Source organism: Pteropus vampyrus, unplaced genomic scaffold (genome assembly GCF_000151845.1).
Source record: "Pteropus vampyrus isolate Shadow unplaced genomic scaffold, Pvam_2.0 Scaffold47, whole genome shotgun sequence".
Taxonomy (NCBI): Eukaryota; Metazoa; Chordata; class Mammalia; order Chiroptera; family Pteropodidae; genus Pteropus; species Pteropus vampyrus.
Genome location: NW_011888828.1, coordinates 3811852 through 3828721, shown reverse-complemented (window position 1 = coordinate 3828721; position 16870 = coordinate 3811852). Strand labels below are relative to the sequence as shown.

General features: G+C 32.3%; 1 protein-coding gene across 5 annotated transcripts in view; it reads right to left on the bottom strand.

Annotated features, from left to right (window-relative positions):
• The window catches only part of LRBA (LPS responsive beige-like anchor protein), a 573246-nt gene that overhangs the window by 393507 nt on the left and 162869 nt on the right, over positions 1-16870 (bottom strand). For all 5 annotated transcript variants that reach the window (XM_023530214.1, XM_023530213.1, XM_023530212.1 and 2 more), the window contains one exon: positions 890-954. In XM_023530214.1, the coding sequence (XP_023385982.1) occupies positions 890-954 (65 nt within the window). The remainder of the gene's footprint in view (positions 1-889; positions 955-16870) is intronic.

The window sequence follows — 16870 nt, the reverse complement described above, 5'->3', positions numbered from 1 at the left end:
GAAGAATTTCAGTAGTATTTAATATCAAATAAAGTTATTAATACCCTTTCTTCCTTTTCTGTAACATCGATGAGACAGGCTAATCCCTAATTACTAGTTCAAATAGTTCCTAGAGTAATGGTATCAGTCTCTCAACATTATCCAGAACTCTATAAAGAAATATTTCTAAATAATAATTTTGCTCAGAATACTATTTCCAAAGGCGGCCAATCATACCTTTTAAACTATACCTTGGGCCATCAGTTCAATTAATTCAAAATCAGCTGCTAAAACAAACACCAAGTTGTCTACTCATCATTTCCTCAATTTACTTTAACCTTTTAATTATCTCACTCTCTTAAATCTATTTTCTCCATTGTATCTTTCTTTTTCACGTCAGTACTTTCTTCACTTTTCTTTCCTACTAATGAATTTTTCTTTCCTTAAATTCATCTATCCCTACTCTTTAAATGGAAACCTTACCAAATGTCCTCTTCCCTCCACCTTCTCATCACAACACGGAACAAAACTTTATCCATTTCTCCCTTATAAGCAGGTCACGGCATGAGAGAGAAAATACAGATATCTTATTCTAGCTATTGGCTTTACAAATAGGAGTTAATAGGAAGTCCGAATAAGTATCTGTTTTCTTAGATCTGCTAATCGAATCATCAGTCTACTTTTGCTAAACTCGGCCTTACTTACTAAAAAGTAAAACCAGAATTTTATCATTAAGCATGTAATGATGAAGAAAACCATTAAATGATTAAATATTGACATGTTTGTAATAATTACTATCTACGTTACTAACTACAAAAACAATATAGCACCAAAAAAAAAATTATCAGTTTCAATGGTAACAATACAATAAGATTTTAAAGTAAAATATAATGGATATAAAATACATTACCTTCCTTCATTGATGAGTTCAATAAAAGCAAGGCCTGCATTCTTCTGAATAGAATTCTGCCATTCCTAAAAAACGTAAGAAAATACCTGAACAAATTCCAATCAATAGGTTATTTCTTTAAAACAATCATTATGAATAACACCACATGCATCAATTTCCTACCTTAGCTCTTAAAGGGAAAGATTTGTTAAACACACTGCCTACCCAATGCAGCCCTATGAACACATGAATAGTTGTTATTATAAAGTACACTAAACAAGTTAGCAATAATTTGATTTTACATAAACTAAATGAGCCTATTTATATTCATCTTGTTGTTTTTATTCTGTAACATTATATACTACTAATTTAACTGAAATTTTGGGAGTTGGAAAGGCAAGCAGCAAAGATGACCAAGGAAAGAGATATTTGTTGTTGTTTCTTTAGGGAAAAATGCATCACCCCAAATGAGGAGAAAACAAAATGAAGTAGCAAATAAACTTAATCAGCAGCACATATTCTACCATAAAAATTGATGATTAATAGCTGAGAAAGAGACAAGAAAAATTAGTGACTCTGGTTAGACTAGTTTGAAAACTATAGTTCACTAGCCTGTAAATTAACAAAAGATGATATAAATCTATAGTCTTTATGAATAAATTATTCATTAAAAAGCCTAGGAAGGAAATCAACCAGTAGAGTATGTACATATGCATTTTTTTAATACTCACCTCAAAACATATATAAAAGAAGCGTTAATGCAGTCAGAGTAGGCCTACCTGAACTGAGATGTAGCTAGATCTGAGAAATACCAACGCAATATATGTATGTATGCATGTGTGTGTGAGACAGCATGTGTCTATAAAGACATACACACACGTGTATATATTTTTTAAAGAATTGGAAATAATATCCATAATCTTTAAGTTCCTTAAAACTACAGAGCCCCTTACATACTATCTACATGATATCCCTCAAATGATCTTGTTCTCTTTTTGTAAAGCTCAGAACAAAAGACAATATTGAGGCACTTAACACTGCTGCCATACACTAAATTCACATTTTCTGAATGTCTTAAGAATTTTAAATACCGTGTAATTTCACCCCCCACTGACCACTCGGTGTCATGCCAAACTCTTTTTTTTTCCTCCAGCCTTATCCTCTTTCTCTTCTACTTCCTCTTTTTTGATCTCTAATTTTCTATTATTTGCTTTTGAGAAACGCAAGGTGGCTCTCAGGACTAACGTGGCTACATGCTATACTTTCATTATAGGGTTCTATTTCATGAATAGTGCCAACAAGAACATACTAACAGAACAGATACAGTAAAAAAAAAAAAAAAAAAAAAAATTAGACATAAAGTCAGTCAGATGCAAGAGTAGTAACTGGCTAAATCTAAAACAGAAGATAAAGCAAATTGTTGAGGAAAGAGCAAAATCATGAAGTCATGAGATCTATGTTCTCAAACTCATTCTGACACTAACAGGATAGTTCCAAGGACATGTCTACTTGTTGGATACTCCCTTAAAAATTTTCTACGAGCTTATCTTATGATTTGGTAACTTACAAACATTTATAAATTAGTGACTCACAAGTCTCCAATTTATACTCTCAAAATTCATAACTGCCACTCAACTGAAACAATAAAATCAAGATTTTATACATCTGAGGTAAACCAAGTCAGGAATAAATAGAAATACCTATCTAAAATCGTTTCCTTCTAGCAAAATGAAATAGACTGAGTACAAAAGAAAGCAATCAAATTCCATGAAGTAGTATATCCCTAAGAGAGGATGTGTCACACCCTCCACTTTTCTTAGGAGGAGGAGGAAGAGAGAAAAAGCAGAAATTGCAGGTAAGTTTTGGGATCCTGGTGCAGAAATGCCCATACCTCATCTCCCGGGTAGAGCACAGGGAGATATCAAGTCTCAAAGTGTTGCCCTAAATCTAGCAAAGAATAGAAATGGGGGATAGAGACAGCTTTAATTGTCGATGAACCTAAAACAGCCTTGAATTATTTCATGCCCTAGGAAGAGTTAGAAAACTATTCCACAAAGATGTACAAGAAGCTGAGGACTTGAGGGCATGAGGAGAACACAGCTGTGAGCTCTGCTGATAGACAGCAGGGAATCAGAAGGTACAGTGACACCCCAAGGGATGCCACAGTCAAGGAAGAGAAGTATGTATGTCACTCCTCAGCTCTTACACCCAACAAAGCACTCCCAGCAAGCCACGTGGAAATCTGATATAGCACCAAAGTATGAAGAGCCAAGACCTTAGAATGATTGAGATTTCATTCAGAACACTTACATAAAGGAAAATCTCAAAATGAAAATTAATGAAAAGAAAGCTACTTTTCATGCTAGAACAAAAAAGAAATCAAGAGAAATGCTAGAGGATAACCTACATATAATTCCTTGGATCAGACGTTTTATTTTTAAAAGATTTACTAGGATCATTTTTCTCAAATCGGTTTTGTATGATCTAAAACTCCAACAGGTCGAGATTTTTATTATATGTTATATAAAATTCAAAGCTCTACATGGATAAAATAGGTAACAGTGGAGAGACTCAAATTTTCAGTAGACAGGTAAACGTCATTTTGATTTTATGTATGCAAACTGACTTTTACTTATAATATAAAATTGGAAAGTGTCATTTAAATTTCACAAAGATTTAAAATAGCATGATTTAAGTCGAATAGAAAACTAGTTGAAGTTAGTACAACTATAAAAAATTTGCCATCTATATTTTTTATGACCTGAACTTAATTTGGTATGTCACACAAAATATTTCATTTCACTTAAAAACAAATTAGATATGAAGGGACATACAGAAGTCGAAGAGTACAATTTTTTTTATAAAAGCTCAGAAACAAAAATTTATTACTAATACATTAGGCTTCTTGTTTTCCCAAGCATCTATAAACTCATGTTAACTTACAGTAACTGCTATCTAATCACCTGGAATAAAACTTTTTCACTAGTTAAAAAAAGTTAGACAAAAGGAGAAATGATGTGAAAATATAAATCTTACTTGTAATTTTGGGTATTGTTACAAAAAATCTCACAATTCTCAAAGATATCAGTGAGTTTTAATTTGTCTATAATCCATTCTTAATTATGAATTATTACTATTTAATAAAATATCACACACCAGGTACATAAATACATGCTGATAAGAATTAATAACCCAGATAAAAAGAAACTGAAGCCCACGAGAAAAGAAAATTAATTTTTTTTAATAAACCCAGCTGTTAGAGTGAACGCGTTTTCTCCATACTAAAATACAGTCTACAATCCTTAAGGAAGTTGCCAAAACTGAAAGATGACTCATTAATCGTGCTATCCTAAAGCATTTTTCTCCACTTCTGAGATAATTATCAAAGAAGGTGTTAGTCTAAACAATTTCATAAACCACAGCTCAATATAACCTTCGGTGAGTTTTAATAGTTGAAAGAAAAGCTTAATGGTTATCATCTTTCATGATCATTTCAATATTTCATCACAGTATTTACAATTTTATAGTAATGCAAAATGCATAGTACATTTAAAAGTCTTGGTTATTCTATTCCCAGTAGTACTGATGAAAAACACGTTAAAAGCCTCAAATCCAACCACTAATGCAACTAAGTAATTTCAAAACACATTTCAGCACTTAGGAAAGGAAGGACTCAAAGTACAACTGAGTCAATAATTTCATACCTGTTCTAAGCTTTATTTAATTGACTATCACTTCTTCAGGCCATAATTGTTGACTAGTCAATTTTTACTAAAATATACTCTTAGCTTACTAATGCTCTTAAGTTATATGACAAGACAGTATATATTAGTAAAATTATTAAATAAACATAACACTCCACCAAATTTCAAATATGTGCTTTTGGTGGTAAAAGTCTGTATTTTTGGTTGGGAGAAAAAAGGAATTTCATTAACAAAATTATGTCTATTCTTCCCTATCATCAACAAATAGAAAGACAAGGGCACCAATTAAAGTACTAAGTATTAATTTATATTACTTTAATACAATTCGAACTTTCTTTAAGTGAACTTGACAGTTTTCTATAAATTCAATAATCTCCTATAACATATTTTAGCGTTGTGAATGCACTACATGAATTTACCTAAATTTTAAAAGTAATTTCCAATATTACCATGCTCTAAAGCAAATAAAATCACGCCACAGATTGACAAGATAGACTACATATACTTCATTTTCCCTTTTTATTTTTTTAAGAGGGAGTTCAGGTCATTAATGTTGACACTGAATGTATTATCAATTTTTCACGCTGGTAAGCTAGTCACTAAGCTATCTTTCACTCTTAAAAAAAAGGTATATAATGAGTGACATCAGGTAAAGCATAGCAAAGACTAAGAGCAAATATAATAAAGAAGAGACAACAGTTATATGAGGGAGGATAAAAAATCTCTCTACAACCCCAAAGGAAATCAACTTGAGGAAGCAAACCAATGGCTGTTGCAGAACCCTAGAAGGGCCAAGAACAGAGGCACTGGGTACGTATCAAGATGGTTGAGGGACAGGGATAAAAACAGTTTAAATGAATGAAAGCTGGTATAAAACTCAGAGAATCTCAGATCCTTTCCCCATAATGTATGACCATTTCCACCATAGTAAAAGACTGAAGTTTACTTTCTAGAGTAAACTCTAGACACTGCGAAAAGCCTTACCGAAAAAATAAAATAACTTGAAATTATACTTATTGAACTATAAGATTCCCAGCAAGATTAAATAAATTTTATCTGAGAAAAATGAGAAGCCATAATAAAACCTAAGGGTCTATCAATGGCAAAGGTAGCTAGCTCATTTATCACCAGCAGGCAACTCTCACATAGACACATAGGTTCTTTATGTGATATACTTAAATATGAAGAGAGAGCAATGGTCACCAGTCTTTAGAGGAAAGACTCTTACATGAATGACAGGCACCAAAGAAACAAACAGAAAAAAAAATCATAGAAAATGGACGATACTGATAAGGTCAGAAAGACTAAAGAAAAGTATAATTAATACCATCAGAGATAAAAATTTTCATGTAAAACAATCAGGGCGGAGATTTTGTTTTATTCCCTAGTTCTCTGCTCCTGTATCAGAGTTCTCTAGAGAAACAGAACCAATAGGAGGGAGATACCTATTTTACTTATTTTAAGGAAGTGGCTCACACAATTATAGAGGGTGACGACAAGTTCCGAGATCTGCAGGGTGAGCTGACAAGCTGGAGATCCAGGAGAGCCAATGGTATAATTCTATTCCAAGATGAAAAGCCTAAGAATCAGGAAAACCAATGGTCTAGTTCCAGTCTGAAGACTAACAGGTTGAAAACTCAGAAAAAGGCAATGTTTCAGTTTGAGTCGAAAGGCAGGAAAGAGTTGATTTCCAGTTCCAATGCATTCAAGCAGATGGAATTCTTACTTGGGGGATGGTCAGTCAGCCTCTTGTTCTAATCAGGACTTCAACTGACTGGATGAGGTCTATCCACATTAGGGAGAGCAATCTGATGTCCTAAGCCTACCCATTTAACTGTTAATCTCATCCAAAAATCACCTCACAGAAAAATCCAGAATAATGTTTAAAGAAGTATCTGGACACCCCACAGCTCAGTCAAGTTGACACAGAAAATTAACCATCAAAGTTCTCCCTTCCTCTCCTAAAAAACTCAAAAAACTAGAAAATGCTCTTAGAAATTAAAAGTATAATATCAAAAATTATTTTTATTTATTATGGTGACATTAGTTAATGACATACAATGTTTGAAGTATACGATTCAAAAGTTAAGTAATATATATTGCATTGTGTGTTCACCACCCACAATCAGATTTCTTTCTGTCACCACATATTTGACTCCTTTTACCCCATCTACCTCCCTCAACCCCCCTGCTCTCTGTTAACCACCAGTCTACTGTCCATGTCCATAAGTCATGTTTGTTGCTTTTACATTTATGTCCCACATAAATAAGTGATATCATTTGGTTTCCAACTTTTTCTGTCTGGCTTAATATCAAAAATTTTGAAAGAAGTACTGAAAGATGTCGAGGAAACAGCTTAAAAGATAAAATGAAGTAAAAACAAATGAGAATGGATATGAAAATTAGAAAATTAATCCAGATAATTCTAGAAACAAAAATGAGAAAAAATGGAGAAAAACAAGTTCCCATAGAATTAAAGAAAATTTCTCTGAATACATGTACATATTTTCTCAGACTGGAAAGGTTTACGTAAAATACCAAAGACAATGAATTTTAAAAGATTTACCTACGCCAAGGCACAATTCAGTAATAACAATTCTTAAAATAATAAAAATACCAAAAGCTGCCAGGGAAAAATAATTTGGAGAAAGTATAACTCTTTGCTTCTGATACTAATATCCAAACAAGCTACCGATCAAATATAAAGGTTAAATAAAAGGCATTTTCAAACAAGCAAGATCTAAAAAATTCTACCCCTCATGCATTCTTTCCCAAGAAATTACAAGGATATGTATGCCTCATCAAAATTAATACTGACACCCAACTAGTGTCCTCCGTCCCTGTTCTGCTTTAGTTTTCCCCATGGCGTGCTTATTACTACTAGATTTTTTGCCTTTACCTTTGGTTTATTCTCTACTGTATTTCCGGTGCAAGAACAGTGACCAGCACATACCTAATAAGTTATCAATAAATACTGAATCAGTATACCTTTTTTTAAAAAAGGCCACTGTGGAAACCAGAAGATAGACATTACAACATAAGAGAGAGAAGAGAAAAATTCTAGGTTGATGATAAAATAAGCCTCCAGATAACAGCTTTCTACAGACCTAAACAGTAATCAATCCAGATTGAAACAAGAAAATGGACAACTCCAGGCCCTTATATCTCCAAGAAAAACAACTGAACCAATAGATACATGGTATGTTTGATCACACTGGTAGACATTTTATGATTCTAGTGAAAAATTTAGAAATAAATTTGTAATGTGTAAAAAAATTTAAATAAACAAAAGGTAGAAAATTATTAATTCTAGGATAAAGAATGAAAGAAAGAGACAAGAGGAAGGGAGGAAGGAAGGATAATCATGGTGCATTTTGTAGTTCTGCCATGAATACTTACTGTCACAATAAAGTAAATGCTAATGCTAAGTATGGTTTTAACTAAATATGATGATGTAACTGTGTGGAAATCAGGGAGAGTGTGAAACAAAGGGAAAACAATATTAATACTCAATGGTCACCTTCATGGAAGAAATTAGATGTCTAAAACAGAAAAAACAGGAAATTGTTATTATGTTATTTAGAAATATAAAGGTAACTAGCAGAGTCAACAACTAAAAGATCTAAATGTGGTTCCTTCCAGAAACTAAGAATCAAGGTGGAATAAAAGAATTGAAGGAAGGAACTATTGTTTTTCAGTTAAATAATAAACTATTACTATATTTGTGAAATAATATACATGCTTTCCTTGATAAATAAAATTTCTATTAATCATATGCTCTAAATAAAGAATAGTAAATGAACAGAAAATGAAAACACATATATTTTGTTCTAACTGAACAATAGGTATTTATCCAAAATTATTTTGAAATCTCTAAATAATAAAATAAACATTCAATTTTCACAAATACTGATATCAAAACTACAAAAATATAAATGTATCATAAACTATTAAGAATTTTTATTTTTTAAAAGTCAGTATTCTACATCTTACCAAATGAAATTACCTTTATTGCTACGGGTAGTAAAATATTCTCTTTTATAAATATGGACCTAAGGATCTAAACATAATTTAAAGAAATGAAGAATTATTTGTTAACAAGAACCTAAACTGACATCGAACTACTTCATTTTTCTCATTAATATAACAATTTAAAGGCTTGTGCTCCTCAACAAAATATTAATACTTTAAGATGTTAGTTATATATGCCTTTGTGAAATAAACCAAATTGGTTGGATATAGCTCCAATTACCTAAGGAGATGACAGAAACACTGTTAGAAGTCAAGGGAGGAGGCCACAGAGGAAACCTCAAATGAGGAAGGGGATGTATTAACACAAAATTGAGAACCACATTATACACAGGACTAAAGGTCAAAACTACAGAAAACTTGTTCATGGTCAAGATATAGTAATCTTAAGTGCTCAAAGTAAACTATCGAGAACTTTTCAACAGTGTTTGTACTGTGTGTCAGCACTCTCTCAACAGCACATCTAACACAAACCTGAGTAACCTCATACCAGGAAAGAATATGGCGTAATAGGAAAGGACAGGTCTTATTCCACTGTCTCTTTAGGGAGTAAAACAAACCATTACATAGCAACATAAAATATTTCCTTTTGGTAAGTTCTGGTTTCAAAGACTTTGTGAACATATACTTCTAAAATGTACATTTCATTTGTACAAATATTATGGCTGTTTATAAATGAAATATATTACATATACAGATAACTGCAAAGTAAGAAAAAAGAAAATTCTATTAAAGTTGAATTAGGAAATGGTTCTATTTTATAATTGCTTATTTAACAAATATTTTAATGTGTATTATGTGAAAATAACTGAATATTGAGAAAGCAACTGCTCACTGAATTTGAAAAATAAACAGTGCAAAGATTTAAAAATCAAAAAAATGAGATAACCATGCAATGAATTATGTAATTACTATATGATTTTAAAAGATTTGTAAATAATCAAAAAATAATCCACTTGCAATTGTGTTTACACATACATTAAAACTAATATATTTTCAAGTGCCTTTGAAAATCTGTTTTTAAACATTTTCAGAAAAAAAAAAAAAAAACATTCTCCAGCCAATAATGATCTCTAAATAACTTCCAAATTGGTGTCAATTTTGTCAAAATCTTTCACCAATCAATACAGAGAGCTTGATTTCAATAAAAGTGGCAAAAGTTGCTGTAACCCTTTCCAGCCACAATCTCTCAACAGATGATCATCATTAAGCTTATATCAGGGCTTCACGTTCAAGAGCTTTATAAATGTGTCCTATTAGTACACGGTCAGTCTGTTTGGCAACTCCAGTTCTCCAGACATATGGCAATTGCTGCCCTTTGAGGTCTGAAGTCAAGTCTTTAGGGAATCTCAAAGCCTGCACTGAAATTACAAGGAGTGTTCATTAGAGACTGCTGGGGAGGAAACATGAAAGACTTCTACTAAAACTGTATAAAACAGCTAATTATTTTTAAAAGTTTTTCAAACCATCTAATGTACTCAGCTACAACAAAAAGTATTTATCAACAGAATCATTTTTAAGAGCACTATTTTCAGGACATGAGTGCAGCTTTCCTCATGCCTCCCATCCCCCACCTCAACACAACATTTGTCTCATAAGCGACCTCAAGTTGAGATTTTTACATCATGGGAGAGAATAAAATTATCTTATATTTCTGAATTCTTCCTAAAGATCACTGTAAATATTTAAAAAATGAAAATATTTTTTAGAGACAAAGTTTGGTTTTCTAATATTTAGTTTTGAATAATATATATTATTAACTTAAACTCAGACATATATATGTGTTTCTCTAAATAAAGAATAGTAAATGAACAGAAAATTAAAACACACATATATTTTGTTCTAACTGAACAATAGGTATTTATCCAATAGGTATTTAGATTCTTCTTTTTTACCCAAAAAAGTCTGCCTCCATTTCATTTGTATTCCCTTTTAAACTAAAAATCATAAAACCTTTAAGCACGAAATAACAGAAATTACTAGTAAACCTATGAAATGGCATTTATCAGATATTATGGAAATATATGTAGATTCAAATTTTTTAAATTAAAAAAGAATGTCAAATTGACATGAGTTCAAGAAATCTCATGTGTACTTTCTCAAGATTTTGAGAAACATAAAACATGTAAGTATTTTTTATTAATAATTGTTGCCTTTTAAACTTTTTGAATGTGTAAACAATTTTTAACTTCAGAGAACCATTATTTATTGTTTCACAACAAAACGGTATTCCTATAGAATTTTATTTTAGTAACAAATCTCCATAAAATGTTATACAAAGTTCATTAGCTTGCTTCAATCATTTCTTGAATTCATGCATATGTTCGTTTCTGACAGCCTAATTCTAAAAAGCAATTATAATCTCAATCCATATGTAAAAAGATAACAGAAAGCAAGTACATTAAATCAGTTTAAAAGAATAAAAATCTAAAGAAAACAGATTACAAATGATTTATATGAATGCCTAGTGCTGAAGTTAATTACAAGTAACCCAATAAAATAGTGCCTTTATTATTGTACAGCACGTAATAGCTCTAGATGTAAAAACCAGAACTCTTTCTGCTGACTTTTGCATGCCCAATCCCACAGCACATAACATTAAGAATTAAACATGTAGTAAATAAGGCATATAGAAAACAGCAGTTTTTAACTAAAAGCAGAAAACTCTCCTGCTGTTTAACCATTTGGGGTCTTACACTCTCAACAGAGACCACTGTAAACTGATACTATGTATTCACTGAGTAAATTCTTAATATTAATATAAAGTGAGATTTTAACATCAGTGTCCAAAGTTTTCCAGCAAATAAAAAATAACTATGAAATAGCATCACATGTTTTAGCATTCAATAGGAGCAAATAAAGTTATCTTTTATGTTTATGCTATGAAATGATATCTTCAGAATTATAGTTTTCCAAACCCTAAATATCTAGCTTTCATAAAGCTTTGGTCTTGATTGTAAATGCATACTATCTAAGACACATGCACTGCATGCTACAGTGACATGTTATAGTTGTCAATAGCCACAACCTGTGGCCACAACCCTGGTGAAGAGGATAAGACTTTTCAGTCCAGAATGCTTCCATAACTCTGTCAAATATTTATCAATGTACTTAATGAGATACTAGCTGATATCAACTTTAATTATAATGCAAATATCCTAAGACACTCTATGGATAAACATCACCATGTAGGCAGTTCTTTGACCTACAACATAATTTTAATAGTGATATGATGAAATGCTTGATAACCTGATTTTGCTGCACAAAAAAAATAAGACTGATGAAACAATCAACAGTATATCTCTCTGGCAGTTATTTTATTCCTATCAATTTCGTCTCCATTAAAAATACATTCACTATTAGCTTATTTTGCTTTGGAGGGAGAGGGGATCAATAACTTCACAAATTGGAATTTTTTCTCCTCAACTATGGCTAAACACTTTAAAGGTATGGGTCTCTACTTCGAGTTTTCTACAGTAGCTCTTTCAATTTTCCATGTAACAAATTTTTAAACGCTTGTTTAAAAAAAATCATAATTTAACAGTATTAGGTAAAGGAGAGAGGAGTACTACACTAAGAACACTCAGACCATCGAATTACTACTAGTTTCCTGTGGCTGCTATAACAAATTGCCACAAACTTGGTGGCCTGAAATACTAGAAGTCTGTTCTCTAACAGTTCTAGAGACCAGAAGTCCAAAATCAGTCTCACTAGCCTAAATCAAGGTGTCAGCAAAGCTGCATTCCTGGAGGTTCTAGGGCAGAATCTGTCCCTTGCCTCTTCTCGCATCTTTCTGGCAGCTGTCAGTATCCTTTGGTTTGTGGCCACATCACTCTTGCTCATCTTCACGCTGCCACATTCTCTGCATGCCTATCTCTAATCTACCCCCCTCTCTCTAAGGATACAAGTGATGGCATTTAGGGCCCACCCAGATAATTCAGGAGTATCCCCTCATCTCACAATCCCTAATCACATGAAGGCCCTTTTTTTCAAATAAGATAACTTTTGAAGGTTCCAAGCATTTGACATGGATATTTTGAGGGGAGCCATTTTCAGCCTATCAAACTAGAGAAACTGAATTAAAACAGAAACAGAAGCTGAAGAAAAGTAAACTTTACTAACAAGCTCAAAAAAATTCAAAATATTAAAAAGAAAAAAAACATTTTTTTAATTAGTATATTATGGCAAGAGCTGTAAAATGTTTCAAGCAAGTCAATTTATGCTACAAGTGTTGGTTCTAACAGTGATTGAGTTGTGATTGATTTTGTTTTCAGTTCCAGAAATTCGGTTTGATTTGCTAAGTATAAAGCCCATTAGGCTACAAGAAACTGAAAGCTTTACAGCTGAGCTACTAGTAACAAGGAGGTATCACAAAGAGCAAGTCCAACAATTAGCAGAAAAGCAATGATAGCACTGCCGAGTGTCCAAATAAGTAAGGCAGCAGTCCAGACTTGGGGGTGGGGGCAGGGGGGGGACCTTGGTAAAAAGACTTATTTCATTAAAAAAATCCTCCCCCGTTATTTTGCTTTCTCACTGCCACTGACCGATCCCCTTTTTCTTTTTTACCTTATAGCAGTAGCAAACAGAATCTTACTCTCTCAAATTAGGTTAGTGCTACAAAACAATAGGGAATCTTTTCAATGGATATAAATATAAGACAACTTTGCAATACTAAGCAAATGTATAAGCTTTCTTAGATAAAGGAATAGACTGCCTTTCCTCTGAAAAAGGAGCAATATGAAATCAAAATTAAATTTGTCCTCATTTATGTACTGTCTGATAACAATAATCTGACAAACCAATTGACCCAATAAGATAATACTATTGTTTCAACTGAATACTTAATGAAAACGAGTTTCCAAATAACTTTCAAGGATATATAATTACCATCATAAAGAATGCACTGTGCATCCAGTAGTTAGAACGTTAGCATGCATCTTCATACTCACTATATGGAAAAGCACAGTGTAAAAGAGAAAGTGTGTCCAGAGAACGTGGAGGGCAGGTTTAGGAGTAGGGAGTTTGATTTTTTTGGTAAACTATCCAGAAATTGGCATGATGTACATAACACTTATGTCAAATATCTGAACAGTATTTACAGAGCAGCACAGAAATAAATATAAACTAAAATAAAATCTCTAGTAGAGTCCTTGAAAATAGGGCAGAGGAGTTTGAACTGAATGAGATAGTAAACTACAGCTTCTCTTGGAAAGGAACTATAAAGAGGCTCTGCTAGGAAAATAAGTTAATCTGTATTTACTGAAAAAGGAAAAAAGCAAAGAAATGAAAAAGGTCATTTCACTAATTCAGGAGTAAGCCAGATCAGATTTGGAGATTCTTTCACAGATACCTTTTTCAAATGATACCTCCTTTTGTCCCTCCGGCCTCCTCCACTCTAACAGCACTCAAGTTCAGGATCATCATAACAAACAACAGGTACTGATAATGATATATTTGGCCAGAAGAAAAGGATAATCAGTGAACTACACTAACTGTTATAAAAGTACAATATTTCTCAACGATAGTAACAAAAGGTATGTTGAAAGTAATGTAGTATAAATAAAAAGCTCTGAAGTATACAAAAGAGACCCTTAAGACAACCGTTACAGTAGTTGCCCTTATAATGACATCAATCTCACATGTATTAAGGTATACTTTACTGACATTCCCCAAAATAGCTGTCACTATAGCTAGCCCAGGAAATGGTGGTACCGCACCTTTGGGAGCCTATATAAAACATGAATGTCAACATAAAAAGGCCAAAAACTGCTAACCTATTAGATCTTTTCTAGATCAAACAGTCTATGGTTCCAGATGAAAAGAGACTAAACTAGGCACATAACCACAAAGAGAACAGAAAATAATGAAAAAGACACTGCAGAAAATAGTGAACTGAATTTGTAAGGCAAAAAATGAACAATCAAATTTCATAATAAGAAAACAAGTGGCATTGAAAATACTGAATAAAGAGGATTTTGTGTGCTGTAAAAACACTTAGATTCAGAATTTAATAACTTTAATTTATAATCTACTTTGCTCTATGGACTGTTATATATATATTTACATATATTATACAATACCATCTTTCTTATATCCATTTCACTCAATAAGAAACTGCGTCTTAAGCAAGTGAAATACTTATCCCATGGTTACACAGTTAATAAGTAGTTGAGGGAAAGGATTTCTTAAAATTAAAAGCTCTATCATCACAGCATTTTCCTGGCTTCAGCCTCTTCTTAAGATCCTGTCCAAGGCCTGAATTAAGCAGGAATGAGAATCCTAACGGCTATATATTTGTTTTTCTAGTAGTAAATTCCTCTGCTGCTGGCGGTGGACTATGTGGAGGTAACAAAAGAAAGGAAAAAAGATGCCTTGGATAGAACAGATGAAATACATGTGCAATTACTAATACATAAATATTTTCCCTTCCTAAATTGTGCTATTACACATTAACAGTACATATCATGGGACTAAATTACTAAATAATTATTTTATCTCAGAGCCAACTGAGACAAACACTTTAAACAGAAAAATTTGAATCTTGATCCAAAGAACTCTGATTACTCTAAAATCCCTTAAATTGCATACTATTTAAGAAAAATATATGGATGGGAATACAGCTGCGTCTTCACAGAGCTATCAGAGTTGGATATTAAACAATCTTAAGCTTTACACTTTAAACCTAGCCTTTCTATAATACTATAAATTTCTGTAATACTGTAACATTAATAGAAAGAACTAAGCAAAACTATGCAGTAATAGCTGAGAAACAGAGACACCAACCTATATTAATTACATTAAAACCAAAAGAAAACGTTATGCTTAGAATATTCCCATTCATATATTCCTTTTGCTCTCTTTCTAATCCCAAATTTAAAAGACCAGTTGTAAAACAGTAGGGTGCCAAATTAAAGCACACTTTATTTTCAGATGTCTCCATACTCATAGGCTGACTTCCTGTCAGGAAGAGTTCCATTTCACTGAATACCCCAATCAGCAGGGAACTTGCAGAATTAAGTGCCAGTTGATATTACTTTGTTTTGCATTTACCACCCTTGAGAATACTGTTCAAAGATCTAGTTATATAGTCAGCGTGGTATCATCCTTCTGACTAGACTGCCAAGCCACAGGGTGTACTGCCAGTTCCACAAAATTTACCTTAAAAGGTTGTGTTTTCTAATTCCTAGTGTGCTAGTGAATCAACAGGATGCCTGTATTTCAGGAATAAATCCTGCATTTACAGTTAAATTATGCTTGTCTTTGTCTTTGGTTGTAACAAAGCACTTTAAATTAATATTGTAAAGGTCTGCATCCAGATTGAAATGAAGATCAATTAATGTTCACTAATCCATCAACTTATTTTATTTTTAAAAGTAATATGCAGTACTTTACTCTTGTTTTTTAATGTTTTTGCTGTTGTTAAAGACGAAGGAATCCATCTTATAAAAGCAAGTTATCTGTTATAAAAATGTGAATCAAGTAAAACCATAAATATTTTTACATTAGCATAGTTATTAAACTTTCAGATACTTTAAAAATTTTAGTACATTAAGATTTTGTGATTAGTTAATATACCTTGAATCTTGAACTACTCTTCAACTCCATAAACTTCCTGTCATGCTTCAAAGGTATCTTGTTCCTTATTATAAGGTCAATTGTTTCTACTGCATACAAAATTAAGGTAATTCTGAGCATTTCAATGTGGAACACCTATGCTCACAACCTTTGTCCATTTTAGGGATACGGCATTCACAGCAGCTCTAAGGCAAAAACTAGGTGATTGTACTGGAAGCCTATTTTTTTTGATCCCGATGTTAATCACTACTCTATTGATTCTCATCCATTCACAATAAAAAGGTCATAAGAACTGACAATAATAAAGCTCAGATACAATCAATTTACGGTCACTAATTCCATAAGTACATGTACATTCTAAGAACGAGGCATAAACACATCAAAAAAAAAAAAAAAAGGAGGGGTAACATTATGAAAAGTTTGAAATACTACATTATATTGACCTAGTTGAACCATACATACTACATATAAACTGGTCTTTAAGAAGCTGAGAGCCCCAAAGTCCCATTTACTTGGGAAAAATAATGCTGATTACAAAGAAAATGAAATGATTTATTTACAGCATATCAGAGTATAAGTTTCAACATCTAATACTTTGCAAATTTGTTGCCACTGAAAGAAAATAGTAACATCTTTCTAGTCAGATATAGATCATTTATTTTATAAAATCTTAACATACAAGAAAGTATTAATA